The 18264-nt window shown below is 36.5% G+C and overlaps 1 protein-coding gene across 2 annotated transcripts in view; it reads left to right on the top strand.

The window, feature by feature from the left end:
* Window positions 1–18264, top strand: part of GMDS (GDP-mannose 4,6-dehydratase) — a 548706-nt gene that overhangs the window by 115777 nt on the left and 414665 nt on the right. For both annotated transcript variants that reach the window (XM_075921351.2, XM_075921350.2), the window contains exon 4: window positions 3785–3894. In XM_075921351.2, coding sequence (XP_075777466.1) covers window positions 3785–3894 — 110 coding nt within the window. The remainder of the gene's footprint in view (window positions 1–3784; window positions 3895–18264) is intronic.

The following is an 18264-nucleotide window of genomic DNA, read 5'->3' as shown; positions in this document are numbered from 1 at the left end:
GGCCATAGGTACTAGTGGACAATAGAATAGTTTGTATATTATGTTTTCAAAGAATAATAGAAGCTGAGCCTTGGAAAAACTATCAGTAACAAGCTGTCTAAATAAATAATTAATGAATGAACTGGAAGGGACCTTGAAAGGTCATTGAGTCCAGTCCCCTGCCTTCACAACAAGACCAAGTACGATCCCTGATAAATTTTTGCCCCAGATCCCTAAATGGTCTCCTCAAGGATTGAACTCTCAACCCTGGGTTTAGCAGGCCAAAGCTCAAACCACTGAGCTATCTGTCCCCTGAACCTATAGATGGCTTTGGTTAGCTTTGTTGTCAGCTGCCCGTGAACAGAACTTAGCAGGATATTATTTTTGACCTACATCCTTCATACAAATTAGTAATAGATGACAGTATGTTTTGTTCTTTTCATATTCTGATATAAGCCATTGGCATAAGTGTCCATGCAGAGTAATCAACAGGCATCAGTGGAGGTGCTCCTCTTTAATTGCACTGTTTATAAAATGGTAGGTACATTTCCAGAAGCATTATATATAAGTACAGTGTTTGGGGAGAGTGAAAAAATAGTTGTCATAAATAGCTGAGAGAGAAGGAGAGAGCAGTGTACTCTAGTGGCCTGGTCTGAGTATCAGAGGGGTAGCTGTGTTAGTCTGTAACTGAAAAAAATTAAAAAAACAACAAATAGTCCTGCAGCACCTTGGAGACTAATAAAAAATGTAGATGGTATCATGAGCTTTCATGGGCACATCCCACTTCTTCATTTGAATGGAGTAAGGGGTCCAGGGTACAAATAGCAGAGAAAGGGAGGGGAAAAATATTGTCAGTTAGACCGCCAATGCTAAATGAGGCTAATAGAATGGGCTGTAATTATCTGGTGCTTACCTTTTTATGTGATTAGGGTGTGAAATATAGTGAGTGGCCCATCTAGTTCAGGTCTTTGTTCAGACCTCGATTCCAGGTGTCAAACTTGTAAATGAAGCCAAGCTCTGCAGCTTTTCTTTGAAGCTGGTATATTGGCCAAATTGGATAGTCTTTGCGATATAGGATTAATGGACACAGATATTTGAAATGGTAACACACGGAAACCTGTTTGGGAACATTTCAACTTGCACTCACTAATGGATCTGAAAGTGATTATATTATTACAAAGCAATTAAAAAAAACAGCTTAAAAGAGAAGCTGCAGAATTTTGTTTCATTTACATGTTTGATACCTGGAATTGAGGTCTGAACAAAGACCTGAACTAAATGGGCTGTTACATTCCAGTGTCTCTCAACCTGTGGTACAACTACCCTTAGGGGTACTTGAGAGAAGTGTGGGGGGTATGTCAACACAACTGATGTTTGGAGAACACTGAATTTTTGTGTTAAGTTTTACAGTGATTTATTATCTTTGTACATTTTGTTACAGTAATCTTTGAACAGATGGAGAAGTGTCATGTAGACTAGCTACTCCAGATGGATACTTTGTAACTGTACCCTGGTCTCATCCGCTAGGGATGGTATCTTAGGTGCGACTCTCACTCCATATCTAATTACCGGAGACTATATAATTTCTCAGGGATGTTAGGCGCGTATAAAATGAAAACTTAAGACCGAATTTTCAGTGAAAACCACAAGACTATATTATTTAACAACTTTAACAAACAGTGCCTTGAAGGAACAGATGAGGGGGCAGTCCCCTTTTTACACTGTATGGACCAGGAGGGGAAGTCCCTCCAGGCCCCTATACCTACACAGAGTCTACGGCGACGGAGACGATTGATGAGTTGCTAGCGACCTACAACCTTCGGGCTAATTGAAAGCCTTTAGGGAGGACAGCTAGGCGTCCCTCGTCGGTTGATCTCGACGCTAGGCGACCTACAATCCGTTGGCTAATTAAAGCCGCGGGAGAGGAACAGCCCAGGAGATCCCTCGAAGCATGGATGGAGGACAAAGACGGTCGGTTCACCTTCTGTGAAGCCCTCTGGTCCTCGCTGCCTCTTCTCTGCGCTTCGGTGCAGCCGGATCAGGCGATTGATGACTCTGTTCTATCCACTCTAATCCTATCCTAAAAATAAAACCTTAAACTAATCCCGACGTGCCCGACGAACAGACACGACGACGGCCGACATGCGTGGACCGACGCAGCCTGACGTACAGACTCGATGACGGGAACTAATCTAACTAAAATACTAAACTAACTAACCTAGCTAATCTATTTGAGGAGGTCTGGCCTGCCGCCAGCCTGACTCAAGAAAATACTATATTATATAAAATAGAGGTAGCATAGCCTTCCGCTAGCTTCTCTAGAAGAATATCTTTACAGGACCTCTATCATACACCTAGGACAAGGATGACTCACTCTCTCTCTCTCTCTCTCTCTAACCTAGCCTAGAACCTATCCCGACGGAACAATAACCCGACGCAGCAGCAACTGCTGTGTGGCAGAGACTTAAATAGTCTGGGTTCATGCATATTCATGAGTGTTCTAAGTTTGAAATGATGGGTTAACAGAGATGCTCCTATAGCGTGGTTTGAATTTAATTGGTTGTTGTAGGATGCTAATGAATATTCATAGCTCATTCAAATTACAACAGGTAAGTGAGTTGGTATTTTTAAACTCTAACTGCTACCTGTGGACGTGATAGAATTCAAACCTCAAATGGATGCCCAAAGACAGTTTTGTGGTTTTCAAAATGGAGTTTCAGACTCCATTTTGAGATATTGCAGAATTTTCCATATTCAAGTTTACATGCATTGTGAATGGGTGAATTGACATATACAGACTTAGAATAACATCAGTCCTGTATCTTACATACATTATACATGGTGATACATTGGATGTTGCATCTGCTTTCATTGGGTTACAGTACTTAGCAGTTGGATTGTTACATATTTGTTACACAACTGTGGAGTTGTTACATTATTTTGCTATTCTGCTTTACAATTTTACACCCAAAAATTTCATGTCTGCCTGGCTACGATTAAGTTGTTTAAACAAATGTGTGTCAATGGTAGAAAAAAAAGTGTCTAAAAACTGTAGGTGCTGGGGGTACTTACAATTTTTTTTAAAAGGAGGTCCTTTATTTAAAAAAAGTTGAGAAATACTGCTATATTCATACCTATATTCCAAAAAGCTAAGCCCTGGGTACTTAGAGCCCTCTGTATTAGCCTCATTTAGCTTGAACACTCTGATCTGAGTAGTTAGAACTTGGTACAGAAACCCTTGAATTTTAATTCAGCTCTGACTTTGGCAGATCGGTCTACAGGGAATGCTTTTGTCGACTGCTCTCGTAAACCTCATTTCACGAGGCAAAAGGGAGCAGTCAACAAAGACGTTCCCTGTTGACCGATCGCATCTTTACTGCCGTGCTGTGCTGACAGCATGGTGGCCATTTTTATTTTAATGAAGCGGGGAATATTTAAATCCCCACTTCATTGATTGTGTTGGGTAGTCTAATTTACATGCCTCTGTCGGCAGAGGCATATAGTCTAGACATACCTTAAGTGAAGCTGCCCACTTGAGTTTAAACATCCTAGTTGAATGAAGTGCAACAAATAAAGCAAGTATCATAAATATTGCCACTTGTAAAACTTCTGGTAAGGAAGAATATACCTTTTAAAAATAATTATCGAGACATTTTTATTTTAATTTCTTACCTGAGTGGTGTGTGTGTGTGTGTGTGTGTGTGTGTGTGTGTGTGTGTGTGTTTGTTTTAAGGATACTGTAGAGTTTTGAGAACTAGATTTTATTACTTTTATTAGTCTAACTACGTATTCTTGAAATCCGAAGATATGAAGCTGCACTATGGTGATCTCACTGACAGTACTTGCCTGGTGAAAATAATCAATGAAGTGAAACCCACTGAAATCTACAACTTGGGAGCTCAGAGTCATGTCAAAGTAAGTGACTTTCAACATTGACAGTGTTTTGAATGGTTAGTGATTGTGTGCTCTGTATTTCTATTCATCATTTTAATCCACAGCCCCTACCTCATTTCAGAAATTATGTGAGCTGTGCTTTAAATTAAGTTGATAATGTTTGCTATGATACTGAATACTGTTTCAGTTTTCATACTGAATGTAAAATTAAACCTCAAGGGGTCATATGAGGTTAAATTGGCATTGCCAACATTGTCCCCAATTTTTGAGACTTAATCTCTCCACCGTTTGAAATAACATTGGGTTCAAAATGTCCTGAGAAGAAGTCCTATTAGAAGACACTGTTGGTTTGTGTGTTAATCAAAACGCTGTTTTAAAGTAATATTTTATTTTTAGCCGATATGATAACTTGAACGAACCTCACTAAAAAATTCCAAATAGCTTGCGTGCTGTTCTCAGTTCTGATCAGAAGACTTTCAGGTGAAAAATTTAGTTTGATATTCACCCAAAGCTTCTAAATAGCAGTCTTGGAGTTGCTGCTGCTCCTCTGTCCACTAGTTGTCTTCCTTTGATCCTACTGGTTTCTGTTTTTGGAATGGTTTGCAGCAGCCCTACATTATTTTATTTTTATATATTTGTATTACCTAAATATTAGCCAATTTTAGTGCTGGAAATTCTCAGACTGGGGGTTGTGACTTATCATGGGGTGCAAGGTGATTAGATGGAGGTTGCAAACTGAGAGCTCTGTGGGGCTGACAACTTAGAGTCCCCCAATAAATTTTCCCCGTTTTTAATTTATCAAGGATGGGTGCTACTCAAACACTTGCTGTGTGAAAATGGACAACACAAAGTTTTAAAAAAAACTACTGTTTCAATAAGTATGAGTTGCATCCTCCGTCACCAACTCATGCCTCCCCCTCTCACCCCACCTCTAGAGGTAGCAAGTGGACGGGGTCTGTGGCACTGATACGTGTGGGGAGCTGGCTTGAAAGTTGGCTCTTTGCACATATCAGCTCCAGCCTTCCCCCCTCATCCTCTGCATGTCTGAGGCAGCAGTGCAGGCTTTGGGGGGGTCGAGGCAGGTGGATCCGGTGCTCGTGGGGAGCCTGCTTAAAGCCAGCTCCTCAGGGGGGAATGCATTTAGTCAACAAGATTAACCGATAAGCCTAGGCTTATTGGTTAATCATATAGTCGAATACACATTGACAACCCTAGTGGAGATCTTGTGGCAATTGGACCTAAAGTATATTGCTGGAGTTGCATATAAATTAGGTCAACATTGCACTGTAGAGTAGACCTGTCCTAATTGGTTTCAAATGCTTGTGTCTAAATCGGCAGAAGCAAATCATGTCCAGAGACAGCAACTAATGACTGGCCTGATCATAGAAATAAAAATTAAATGGAAGCATGTTAGTTTTTTAAATGTTCGAAACAAAAAATACTTTGGTATTATCAAGATTACTTATTGGTTCAGCAATGCCAAATGTTCAAAGATAGCTGCTGACACTGAGTTTGGTTCCTTCAAAATAAGTTTATGGTAACTGGTGAACATCCTCATCAGCACATGAATTAAGCAAAGAATTATGCAAAGCTTGCTTTAATAATAGCCTATGTAAATTAACCACTTTTTAATGTGTGTGGTGCTTTCAGAGAAAAACATTCTAATCTTAGCTTATTTTACGTTTTGGTCATTTTTAATCAATGATGTCCACAGTGTTTTCTGGTGGTGTTTATGTTGGCCTGTGTCTATATAGAATAAAATTTTCTATCACTCTCACTTCCAGTTAATTTTATGTGAGCCAGGCTGAAAGTAAGGAAAATAAAATAATAGGAAGTTGGTTTGGTTTCCTGTAGGAAACCAATGAAGATGAAATTGGTTCTTGGAATGAACCCACAGCAGTCTGGGAAATACTGACAGAGAAGACCATTTTTCTCAATTGTAAACAGTGAAGATTATGACTCATGAGTAGGTCACTGAGAGGCTGATTTGCTCTTACGTTGGAGAAAGCGAGAGATGAATTTTGATAGTTATTAGAAACAGTAAACTTTATGTAATATCAGAATAGAAGCAAATTATCCAATGTGCAGTCCTGCCTGTTTTCATGAGGAATAGGGTTCAGGACTTTCATTTAGGGTGTTCAGTAGCAGTAGCCTATTCACTTCAACGTACTACACTATTAGTTTAATCTCAAGTTCTGTCTGTCAATGCTGTCTCATGAGTTGTCACTACTAAACACGCAAGTGGGGTTTTTTTCATTTGAGTAAAATTGATGAAGGTAATTGGTTACTGTGCATTGACTCCAAATATTAAGCACAGATTAAGTTGTTTTATATACATGTATCCCCTCCCCCAGGCAGCAGTGACCCTTGTTTTGTCTGGTACTTCTAATCAGATTGAGAGCTCCATGGAGCAGGGCCTGTCTCTCACCACTGGTCTGTGCAGTGTCTCTTATCCAAAACTCCCTACAACAGGAACCCTGGTATATGCCATATCTACACTACCATTTATATTGGCAAAATTGATATTTTTTTAGGAGTTTCACTGGACAAGTTTTGCCAACATAAGTGGCAGTTTGCACAGCTCCAGGTCAACAGGAGAGTTTCTCCTGCTGACATAGCTACCTCCTCTCATTGGAGGTGGCTTAATTATGTTGAGGAGAGAGCTCTCTCCCTTTGGCATAGAGTGACTGGACAAAAGAACTGAGGACATCTATACCATCCAGCTTTTAGCAACAAGGCTGTCAACACAGCCCCGTCGTTGAAAGTCAGTGTGTGTGTCCGGTGTTTGTCGGCATTTCTGCCCACAAAATACTTCTAACCTCAACATGCAGCTTCAGTTTGTTTCCAGGAGGTTTCTCTAGCTGACAAAGCAGTGTTCACACATTCACTTGCCCTGACAAAACTTTGTTGTTCGTGAGGGCGAGGGGTTGTTAAAGCACCCATGAACACAAATTTTGTCAAGCAAGTGCAAATGTAGGCACAGTGTTACGGTGGAGCCGTTGCATGGGTACAGCTGTGCCGCTGTAGGGTCTCTATTGTAGACATAGCCATAGACTCCTGTATTTCAAAATCTATTAACTACATTCAAAATGCCTTCAAGTATCCAAAATGTAGTTTGGCTGAATTTGTTTAATGCCATTCACACACACCATTTGACTAATTGAGGAGTTATTGCATATTCCCATAGGGTACGTCTAGACTACATGCTTTTGTCGACAGAGGCTTTGTTGACCGATACTGTCAATAAAGCTTCTGTTGACAAAGAGCGACTAGACTACATCCAGTTCTGTTGACGAAGCAAGCCACTTTGTCGACATGAGAGTGTAGACGCAAAGGACAGCGTAGATGCAATAACACCTTCTGTCGACAGAACCCTGTCGAAAAATGCGTTATTCCTCGTAGAATGAGGTTTACTGCCATCGACAAAACTGCTGAGTTATGTCGACAGAACTCAGCAGTAGTGTAGACGCAGGTATAGTTTTGTCGACAAAAAGTCCACTTTTGTCTATAAAACCCTGTAGTTTAGACACACCCTTAGGTATATGTATGTCTAATACAAACAGCTTCTTATAGCTATTTTAGGCAAACATAATTATGAACAGGGCTCGACAAATAATGTAATCTACTTGCTCATGGTGAGTGATTACAACCTGGAAGAGCCGGCACAAGTGATCTGCGCATGCGTAGAGCACAGAACCGTGCGGCTGGCAAGCGGGGCTCGCCGCCACTTGGCGAGCCCTGATTATGAACACTATTAAATATGCTATGGAATTGTAGGTATTTCAGTGTTGCCATCTTAAATGAATCAAGCAGGTATATACTCTGCACATTATCAAAATGTTGACAAAGGACAGCATAACACTAATACAGAGAATTCTGTCTCACATTGTACAGCTTAGAGCCAAATTCAGATGTGGTGCAGAAGGATTCAACTGCTTTGTTTATAACGGAGTTTGTTTTATGCTAAGTTACGCTAAGTTTGAATGTGGTCCTTTTAGTGTACTTGGGGCAATCAGTAGGAGATACTATGTTATAGGCTGTTGTCAGTAATTATTGGGCTTTGTTGACAAAACGGTCATAAAACATATATGTGAAAAATAGGTTGATATATTGCAACTCGGGTGCTTGATGTTTGTAACAGACACATTAGCAATGCACTAGTGGCCCTAATGTTAGTTTACATGCAAATAAAGTCTAATTTTTAAAAATCCAAAGTGCATATCCATAAACATAGTGTTTGCTGATAATTGTTTCTACGGTATAAGATAAATATAAATAACACATTGTTTTTGTTCAGCAATGATAAAACCCTGAAGTTGACTAAGTGTGGATGTTTTTTTAAACTGCAGTTGCAGTGAGAGTGTGGTTCATTGTTACTGTGCAACAGCACAATAAGCAGGCTTTATCAGTAATATGAATAGATATTCAGGGTATGTTGGCTGTCTTTCTGAGCTCTGAGTGGCAGCAGTTTTTAGCTTCTTCAATACAGCCAAAACTGGTGGTTTATTTCTGTGTGGTCTTGCATTTGACACTGTGCTTAGACATGTCACCTTTCTGCTATTTCTGCTATAATATCAAAATATCAATCAAATAATAGTATATATCACTCATAAAGTACTTCTCATTTTAGAGCGCTCCAAGTGCTTTAGGAAGCTTGTCCCTATTTTACTCTGGGGAAAATGAGGCAATAGGAAGGTTAAACAACATGGTGTGTGTGGTATCCCATTTTCTGACTCTTTGGCCCGCTCTGTGTCTATTGACCCACACTGCCTTGCTTACATTTGAATGGCAGAATCAATATGTGACTAAAGATGAATATTTAAAGCACCAGGTAGCAAATATGATTCCATCTGCAACAGTAGCTTGTTCAAAGCTCTGCTTTGGCTCAGATTTACTAATTTTGTGTTACCCTGTATCAAAATATTCAAGTTTAAGTGTTTGCTTCTAATGGTCAGAATATAAAGGTATCCTCAAGAGGTTGTTGCACTGAAATATTTATAGAGTAGAAAAAGAATTCAGATTACATTGAGGAATTTAAACATTATGCACCTGATTCTAGATTAACTGTTGAAATCTATTTGTTAAGAACAGCCATATTTAGTCAGACCAAAGGTCAGTCTAACCCAGTATCCTGTCTCCTGACTGTAGCCAATACCAGATGCCCCAGAGGAAGGGAACAAAACAGGTAATCCTCATGTGATCCCTCCCCTGTAACCTACTTCCAGAGAAACAGAGGCTAGGGACACCATTCCTACCCATCCTTCCTAATAGCCATTGATGGACCTAACCTCCATGAATGCATCTAGCTCTTTTTAGAACACAGTTAAAGTTCTAGCCTTCACCACATCCTTTGGCAAAGAGTTCCACCAGTTGACTGTGCACTGAGTTAAGAAAAACTTCATTTTGTCTGTTTTAAACCTGCTGCCTATAATTTCGTTTGGTGACCCCTAGTACTTATATTGTAGAAATAAGTAAATAACTTTTCCTTATTCACTTTTTCCATAGCAGTCATGATTTTATAGACCTTTATCATATCCCTCTTCTCTAAACTGAAAAGTCCAACTCTTTTTAATCTCTCTTCATATGGGACCCGTTCCAAACCCCTAATAATTTTTGTTGCCCTTTTCCAATGCCAATATATCTTTTTTGAGATGAGGCAACCATATCTGCATGCAGTCTTCAAGTTGTGGGTGTACCGTGGTTTTATATAGAGGCAATAAGATATTTTGTCTTATTCTCTATCCCTTTTTTAATGATTCCTAACATTCTATTTGCTTTTTTGACTGCCGCTGCACGCTGAGTGGATGTTTTGAGAGAACTATCCACAATGACTCCAAGATCTCTCTCTTGAGTAGTTGTAGCCAAATTATTCCCCATCATATTGTATACATAGCTAGGATTATTGTTATTATATTGGTATAAACTTAAGTAAATAAGAGAATCAGGCCCATTGCTTTAAATTTGTTTCTTTAGCATAACATTTCACTGGGTTTATTTCTGCTTAAGTAGTTATAAAATGCTGATTGTTAAAAAGGTATTTTTTTGTGGTTGGCAGAATTTTTTAGATTTTAACACCCCATTGTTTTGAGTATCATGCAGAATTGCACATATATGCAAGCGTACGTGCTTTAATTTTTTTTCATGCAAGTCAGCTTGCTTTTTAATGCTTGGGTGTCTAAACATCAAAATTAGTTTTGGTGAGTGGGAATGCATATTTGGTTCATAGGCTTATGATGGGTATGTCTAGACTACATGGCTCCTTGAACGGAGCCATGTAATCTAGACATACTGGATGAGATTTACTATCTGTCAGTATTGGAATTAACACCACCTGAGTAATTTTTAAAGTTAACTAACAGTGAAACATGAGTCATGATATAAATTCAGAATATCTAGCAATAAAATAACATTGGTATATATTTGTTTGGAGAAAAAACATGCTACCAAGATAAAACACTTCCCTTTGCATTTACAGTATCGGGAATATATGTCTACAGTACATAGGAAGTATTTGTAAGCAGGTTTATTCTCCTAAAACGGCTAATTACTAGAATAATTTTTTATAAATTCTATGGATAGTTATACAGGTCAGTAGTCAGGTGGGTCAACCTATAGTCCTTTTTAACTAATCTTCTGGTTAAGGGCTTAGATTTAAGCATGTGAGTAATCTCAATAAAGCAATAGAATGTATATGACTACAATTGGTTCTAATACCCATCTGTTCACTTAAAACAAACCATTTACAAAAATCTTTCATCTGTACTGGAGATATGCATGTCTCTGTAAATTTAACAGGCAGCATTTTATCTTGGTAGCTTCTAATCAACAATTTTAATGCAAATACTTTTGTATTTACAGTTAAATGTGGGCAAAATGACTGTAGGATTGGAAGACCGGAATTGAGACTTATTAGTGACATTTATATAATTAATATCAGTTCAGTTTTGGTTCTGCTCCTGGATTCCTTACTTATATAACTGTCATTGACTTGAGTTCAGTTTTGCTTGAATAAGGATTGCAGGCTAACCCCTTTGTTAGGAAGTTCTAATTGGGTCCCAATCCTTCTGCACTATCAAAAATAACCAGAAGAATACATTACCTGTAAACTATAAATCACATAGTTTATCCAGTATACAGAAGTAAAATATTTCTGATCATTGTTATACACGTTTATGCTTTGTTCTGTTTTATTAAGTTTCCATATAACTAGCTATAAGGTTTGCAACAGCCCAGGGTGGTTGCTTATATTACTTCATTTGGTGTTGAATAGCAAAACACTAATTGTAAGAAAATCTGTTCCAGTTAATGGACAAGAATAATGGCACCTCTATACTGTGGTGAGGATGCAGGATACGTAATATATAAACAAAAATAATTGAATAAATCTTAATTTTATAGAATTGAAGAATTTCACAGTTAGGTTTATAGACTATTTTACTGTATCACAAGTTGGTATCAAGCTCTTTTTAATTCGGAGTGTGTGGGTGTTCACTTGATCAGCCAAGTAGGGTCCACTGTTCACTTTTGCAGCAAGAACCACCTGAATGTAGACTACTTTACTGTAGAGAACCTACTTACCAGGATAGGTTTGGCTTGGGAACCATGGTATGGGACATACTTTGCTACATCTCTTTGACAAATTACTGTGCTCAGCAACCACCTATTAGCTAGTCCTGACTTCTCATAGCAGTTTGTGTTAACTAGTTTCCTAATCAAAACCTCTTGACGAATCGGTGTGTGAGCCATTTAGTTATTTAGGACTATCTCTTGACTCACGTGTGAGCTCTGAGGAAGGATCCTGCACTGCTTTTTCTAGGGGAAGATGATCACTGCCTTATTTCTTCATCAACTCAGCTTTCTGCACCTGCTCTGAATCCTTTAAAGTGCTGAATACTCTTGTCCTAATCCAGCAAAGCACTTAAGCATATGCTTAACTTTAAATTAGTGGGATTATTTAGATGCTTAAAATTAAACACATGCGTTAAGTGCTTTACTGGTTTGAGGCCACAATGCTGGGCTCCATGCACTAGAGGGGCTCTTAGTGTTCCTTTTGGAAACTTTTTGTGTGTCATTTTGCCTATGTCTAGCTTTAAAACTCATTGCACTTCTGAACAATCGAATTCAAATTTAAAGCTATTTAAAAATTCCTTTATACTCGCATAATATTTTACTGGGGGTGGAGGAAAAAAAAATCCAATTATACCTGTTCAAACAGATTTGTTTTCTTTTCATAAGTCTTTTATTAAGACTACGAGGAATTGTAAGTTTGATAATTGGTGGTACTGATTGGAATTTCTCTTATGTCTTTGTGTGGTCTACTAATTATGTTTGTTTGCATTTTACATCATCGGTCCAGCCACAATAGCTGCATGCATGGGCTAGCCTAAACTAAATCTAAAATCAAAGTATTTTTAGTAACTCAAATGTAACTGTCACATGGTTTGAATAGATTAACATAGTTGTTAGATAAATATGCATATTTTGTCTGCTAATATAAATATATGCAAAAGAATAATGAGATTGCAGTAGTTTGCACTAAAAGTATGTTGGTTTCTGTTTGTTTAGCAAGTACAGTGTTATAAAATTTTTCATTTTGTGATCTGAAACAAGTACTTTTCAGGCCAACCACATTGGGAGCCAAAATAAGGGATTACTTTTATGGGCACAAATGGGCCTAGCAGTCTGTACCTTCTTCCTTCCTACTCACCTAAAAACCCCAAGTCAGATTCATTCTCTCTCTCTCTCTCTCTCTCTCTCTCTCTCTCTCTCTCTCTCTCTCAACACCTCACTATAGTGAATTTTATGGCAAGGAAAAAATGCTAGAGATTATATGCTTATGGATCCTACCAATGTAGTGTATATTGCACATACTTACAATTTTTTAGGTTTAACTTTTTGCTTTTTCATTTTCTGTACTTGTTGTTTTTCATGTCTCCTTGTTATGATAAACACTAAGCTGATTTCCGCTCTTTAGTTATTTTAAACTATTACGAAAGCAATCGGGTGAAAAATGAAGCCTGATAATTTATTGAATAATTATCATCAGAGGTATGAAAAAGACAAGATAAAGGCAAAACTTTTCCATATGGTTGGATTGTTAAATAGCAAAAAGTAAGTATCATGATCAGCTAGTTGAAAAGATGATAGAGTGAATTGTCTGCTGGTTATTTGTAGTTCCAACAGTTGTCTTTTTTGCAAGATACTTTATGCTTTATAAAGAACTCTTCTTTAACTCTCATCTCGTGAATACAGTACTTTACATAGAAAGGACTACCTACTTTGGATGAAGTGGTTCTTATCTTTGTGATCTTGATGACTGATAAACTACATTTTTCATCTCCTTCTTTGTGTGTTACTGATATTTTAACATTTTGGGATGAATTCTGAACTCAACCATGTTTGTTGTAAATGCATAGTTAACTACATTAACTGAAGTGGCATTGAAGCAGGTTTTCATTAGTATATCTAAAAATCAAAATCCTGGCCCTTGTTAAGTCTGTGTAATAGCTGATGGATAATTTTCCAGCATAATTAAAAACCCCTAATTTTGAAAGCATTACCGTGTACATTTTTAAAAATAGAAATGAGTTATGTATGCATTCTCAAAAATCTAAATTGGAAAATGGTCAGATTTGGTGGAAATATTTTTATTATGTACATTTATTTTATATAGCCCAAATTCTGTTTTAAATTAATGTTAGAGGAAGGAAAAACATAAGTTCTGTGTAGGTTTCTGTATTTTCTTGGGAAGTAAGCAAACTTCTCTTAAAAGTTTTCCTATTGGCAGCTGGTTCAACAAAAGATAAATTTGATGGAAAAAGAAGGAAAATAGTTGTGGTGTTTCTGGTATATTTCTTCTGTCAAATAGATGGCAGCAGAGTGTTATAGACAATGGAGCAGTCCAGTCCTGTAGTTGTAGTGAAAAACTGGTGACATTGAAAGCTGACTTCCATCAACTGCAGCCTAGTATTACTTGTAGTTAAACATAAAATAAGAAAAAAAGCTGTCATTGATAATGCAGAAGCATAGAAGATGAAGAAGAGTATGAGATGCTATAAAGTTCTGAATTCTGGAATAGTCCCAGGTGGGAAAACTTAATCTTTTAAGGTATGTCGTCCTCTCCTACAACGTGACTGAAATCGGCTAAAAATAATATGCATGTGAAAATAAAAGACAGAAAAAGAAAGTATTCACCAGTTGCAATGGAAAGTAATGAACTGCTGCCTTGGGGTACTCTAGAACTTGGCCTGCATGCCTATTTTTTAGTTAAGCAAGTTAGAGAGAGGAAATGTCAGTCCTCAAATCAGGCAAGCATTCTTTGGGAACATTTGCTCAAATGTCAGCATTTTTAGAAACAGATCTGCATTTTGTTATGCCCCAAACCCAAAATTAGATTTGCCATTAAAATGGTTCAAGTCTTAAATGCATCTTCAAGATAAGTGCTTATGTAATTAAAGTGATGCAGTGTTTTAATTTAGCCTTCACTAGCTACAAAATTAATAGCTGTACAAGAGGTGTAGTCATCAAATATTATATTTGATGTATTTAGTTTTGTCTGTATCTGGAGTTTTTTGTAGGATTACCTTCAAAACAGGATGAAATCCTGGCAATGTTGAAATTAATAATATAGTTGTGTAATTAACTTCAATGGGGGTAAGGCTTTTTCACCTACAATGAGGAAATTTTTGAGCCTATTGGTCAATTTCAGCCCCAAATTAGTGTCTTATGATATCATTGTAAAAATGAACTATCTGAGATAAGTGTTAGTTTTAAGATTATTGTGGCTGCATTGTACTTCAAGGTTTGGGGAAAAATCAACCCAGGACAATCAGTGCTACTTAATCTAAAAAGGACTTTTTCTGATAACACTGTGTTAATAGTACTTATGGTAAACATGTGCCATGCCATTTATTTTTCTGCTGTCCCCTACATGGTTTAGTTTCCATAAACAGAATTCATGGTTACAAAATTGCCTTCAGAAGTGTATATAACAGCCTAGTAAAGGCAATATCTGGCAGGTCTCTGTTGTGACACACACATTTCTCACATAATGTTTTTCTTCCTAAATCTGATATTCCAACAATCCCTACCTCCCATTGGACAAGTTAACCTTCCCCCCAGATTTAATTTCTCATAGCTAATAAAGGCATTTTTATTCTGAAGCATGTTGCAACTCACTCTAGCTGTTACACCTAAGTGAAACTTGAAGGGAGTGCAGTTTCCCACTGTGTAATGCAACAGTGCAAAAATTAATAATCCTGGTGGCTGATGTTTCTGCTTTGATTAAACTGCTGTTGATGACACAGTGTGAGTAGAGCCTAAGTAATTTTTGTATAACGCTTTCATAAAATGAGGTGTTTTGACAGTTTTAATAAAAGTGCTATAGTATCATATGTACAATATACAGTTCATCTTACTTTCCATGTTTTAGCAATGTTAAAGTATTTGGACTACATACCAACAGTACTTAACTATGCAATAAAATGACAATAGTCTATTCCTTCCTTTTAATTTTCCATATTTAGCTTCAGATTGATTAAGCATGTAATATTTTACAAAAGTCTTTTTCGTGTCAAACCCACTCCAAATTAACAATAATGTTTAGAAATATACCAGCTTGTTTTGAGTAAATTGATGCTAAAAAGCATAACAGTGCTCTCCTAATCACTCTAAAAGAAAATTTAAGACAAAGATACACTTAATGCACACAATTCTGTAGTTAGAACAAAAATTAGGAAATTCTTAAGTTGCAGGAAATACAATAAGAAAATTCTTTCCGACGATATTCCACGTAACATCTTTTTGTATCTTTGGGGTAAAATATGACATGTCCATACTTAGGCAAATATCAGTTGAGGTTAGTGAACAAGCTGATGTGTTTGAGAATCAGCATATTTTTTTCCATACAATGTACTCACACCCTTTGTGCTGATTAATACTATGTTCATGTTCTGTGTTCGGTTTGGATATGTGGTTTGTGTACCTTCTTGAAGAATCTGTATCCACCTCTTTAATTTCCCTGATCAATGGAAAAATTACAATGTAACTTTTAAAAATTAGTCCATGTAGACTTTTATTTCATGTTGAATAATTAAAATATTTTGCCTACTAAGAAGGGTTTTACAGATTTGTAATATACAAGATAACAATGAAGTTACTGAAAAAAAAAAAATCTATGTAATCCTATCACACATAGGATGCGTTCAAGATTATGAAACCTGTAATTATGAATTGCCATAAGTTCAGCAATGAGAGGACTCATTTTGAGGGGTGATTATACTATTGCCTGTTCACTATTTAAACAGTTAACTTTTTTCTTTTCTAATCCTATTTTAAGTAAAAATTAATATGGCAATTTATATCAGAAATTTCAAAAAGATAGTAAATGGCTGTGGTAATATTTATAGTTTAATTGCATTTTTAAACATTGTTTCGAGACACACTGCCTCTTACTCACATTGTTAAAATTATTTAGAAATGAGATAAATATCAGTATTCATTCTTTCAATTATCTTTGAACCTGAATGTTAACTGTCTTTTTTATTATAAATTAATAATCTTAAATTGATATATGTTGCATATTGTTTCTTTTTAACATGATTACAAGTTTGAAATGCAAATTTATATTACAAATTATTTCAATCACTAAACAGTTTACAATTTGAGTAAGATTTATCAATAAAACTGTCCAAATCAAGAATGAATAGATTATTTGACTAAAAACTTTCCTGAGATCTAAAAAGAAACAATTTGATATTGTTTTCAAAGTGGTTATATAATATACCAAAATGAAATTCAAGCACGAAGAAAGAAATAAGGAATCAACTGGGGTATTGTCAAATACTTTATGAAATGGTAAAGAATTAGCTATCCTGAGTGCCATCAGCTTCCATTGAAGAATAAGCTTTGAAAAGCAAAAGATATCTATGAGCGTGTACAGTATGATATACGATTTATTTGCAGAGGAGTTGGATGTGTTGCGTAACAGGAAGTTGATGGGAAAAATCATTTGGTTATGCAGCTCAATCAGCTGTTGTCCGAGAAGCTTCATGATCCCCAAATCTCCCTGCTTTTCATCCTCCTTATATTTCACATCCTTGTGACACAGAAGAGGAGTTGTATCAAATATCACTGGCCATGTCGCTGGACTTCAAAGAGTTTAGCCAGAATACAGACATCAGGATTGGACCACTACAATATTTTCTTCCTGGCCCCTGTTTTGATCAGTAAGAATGACTGGCAACATTCCCCTGTGCTTTCATATATTTAACTTAAGTATTTAATGAATTATTGACACTGCAAATGTGTTTGCTGAGCTGCCTTTTTCTTACAACTATGTGATATTAAGTAGTGGCATTTTCATTTTAGACAGGCCTGTGATGTTGCCTGTTGGTGATGCAATTTAACTGGCAAGCTATCAAAACACAGAATAAACCATAAAACGTACTATAAAAATAAATGGAAGGCTGCTAAAAATTCAAACTATTGATACTTATTATTTTTATTTTTCGTTAAAGCTGTTTATTGTTTGAGAGACAAATCATTTTGAGAGGCTTTCCCAATTTTATACATTGGTGCAATGCTTTGTTTGATTTGTACCTTGATTTGTTCCTCTAAAGGTCTGGCTAATTGCATCTACTGTAAATAATTATATTACAAATGCCTTGTAATTTAACATAATTATTCACTTAACTGTGTAGTAAGCCTTAATTGGAGAGCCCTAATAAGCATTTCTGAAAACCTGCCTGGGAATGCTACTAATAAAAGAAACTATTTGGTATCTCTTCTGTAATTTGTCACTATTCAACTACCTTAAATACTAATCCATTTTAAAAAAGGTTTTGGGTCATGAATCGTGAAAAGTACTTGTTCTTCTGTTTGCTGTAAATCTTAACCTTTCATATTTTAAATGTGATTTGAGGCAAGTCATCACTTTTGTCTGGGATAGAACAGTATAAAATGGTGGATGTCTAGTTAACTAAATTTAGATACATTTAGTTAGGCGCAGTATCTTCTGAAAATAGCAGATAAAAAGTATTCAATTTATATACTATGTAAAAATCCTTTTTTCTTTTAAAAAATATACTTTGTTTTCCTGAGTCTGGTTATAGTAATTCTAATAAGAAATAGTAAGGACAAACTTTCTTGTGTCAGGGTTAGAGCCTATTGAAGTAATTAGAAATGACTTTGGACCATTCCTGGTGTTTATAATACTTTGTTAGATTTAAGATGAGATCATGCACACTTCTTTGTTTCTAGTTGGCATGCACTTTTACATTGGTAAAGCAGTTAGCTGCACAGCTCTGTTTCACAAACTGTAGTTTAATATTACAGGTTCTGTTGATTGATTACTCTGTATTTAGTTCACTAACTTTATATTATTAAAGGTTT

Source organism: Pelodiscus sinensis, chromosome 2 (genome assembly GCF_052426305.1).
Source record: "Pelodiscus sinensis isolate ZL-2025 chromosome 2, ASM5242630v1, whole genome shotgun sequence".
Taxonomy (NCBI): domain Eukaryota; kingdom Metazoa; phylum Chordata; order Testudines; family Trionychidae; genus Pelodiscus; species Pelodiscus sinensis.
The sequence above is the reverse complement of the archived record's forward strand: the minus strand, read 5'-3'. Positions and strand labels throughout refer to the sequence as shown.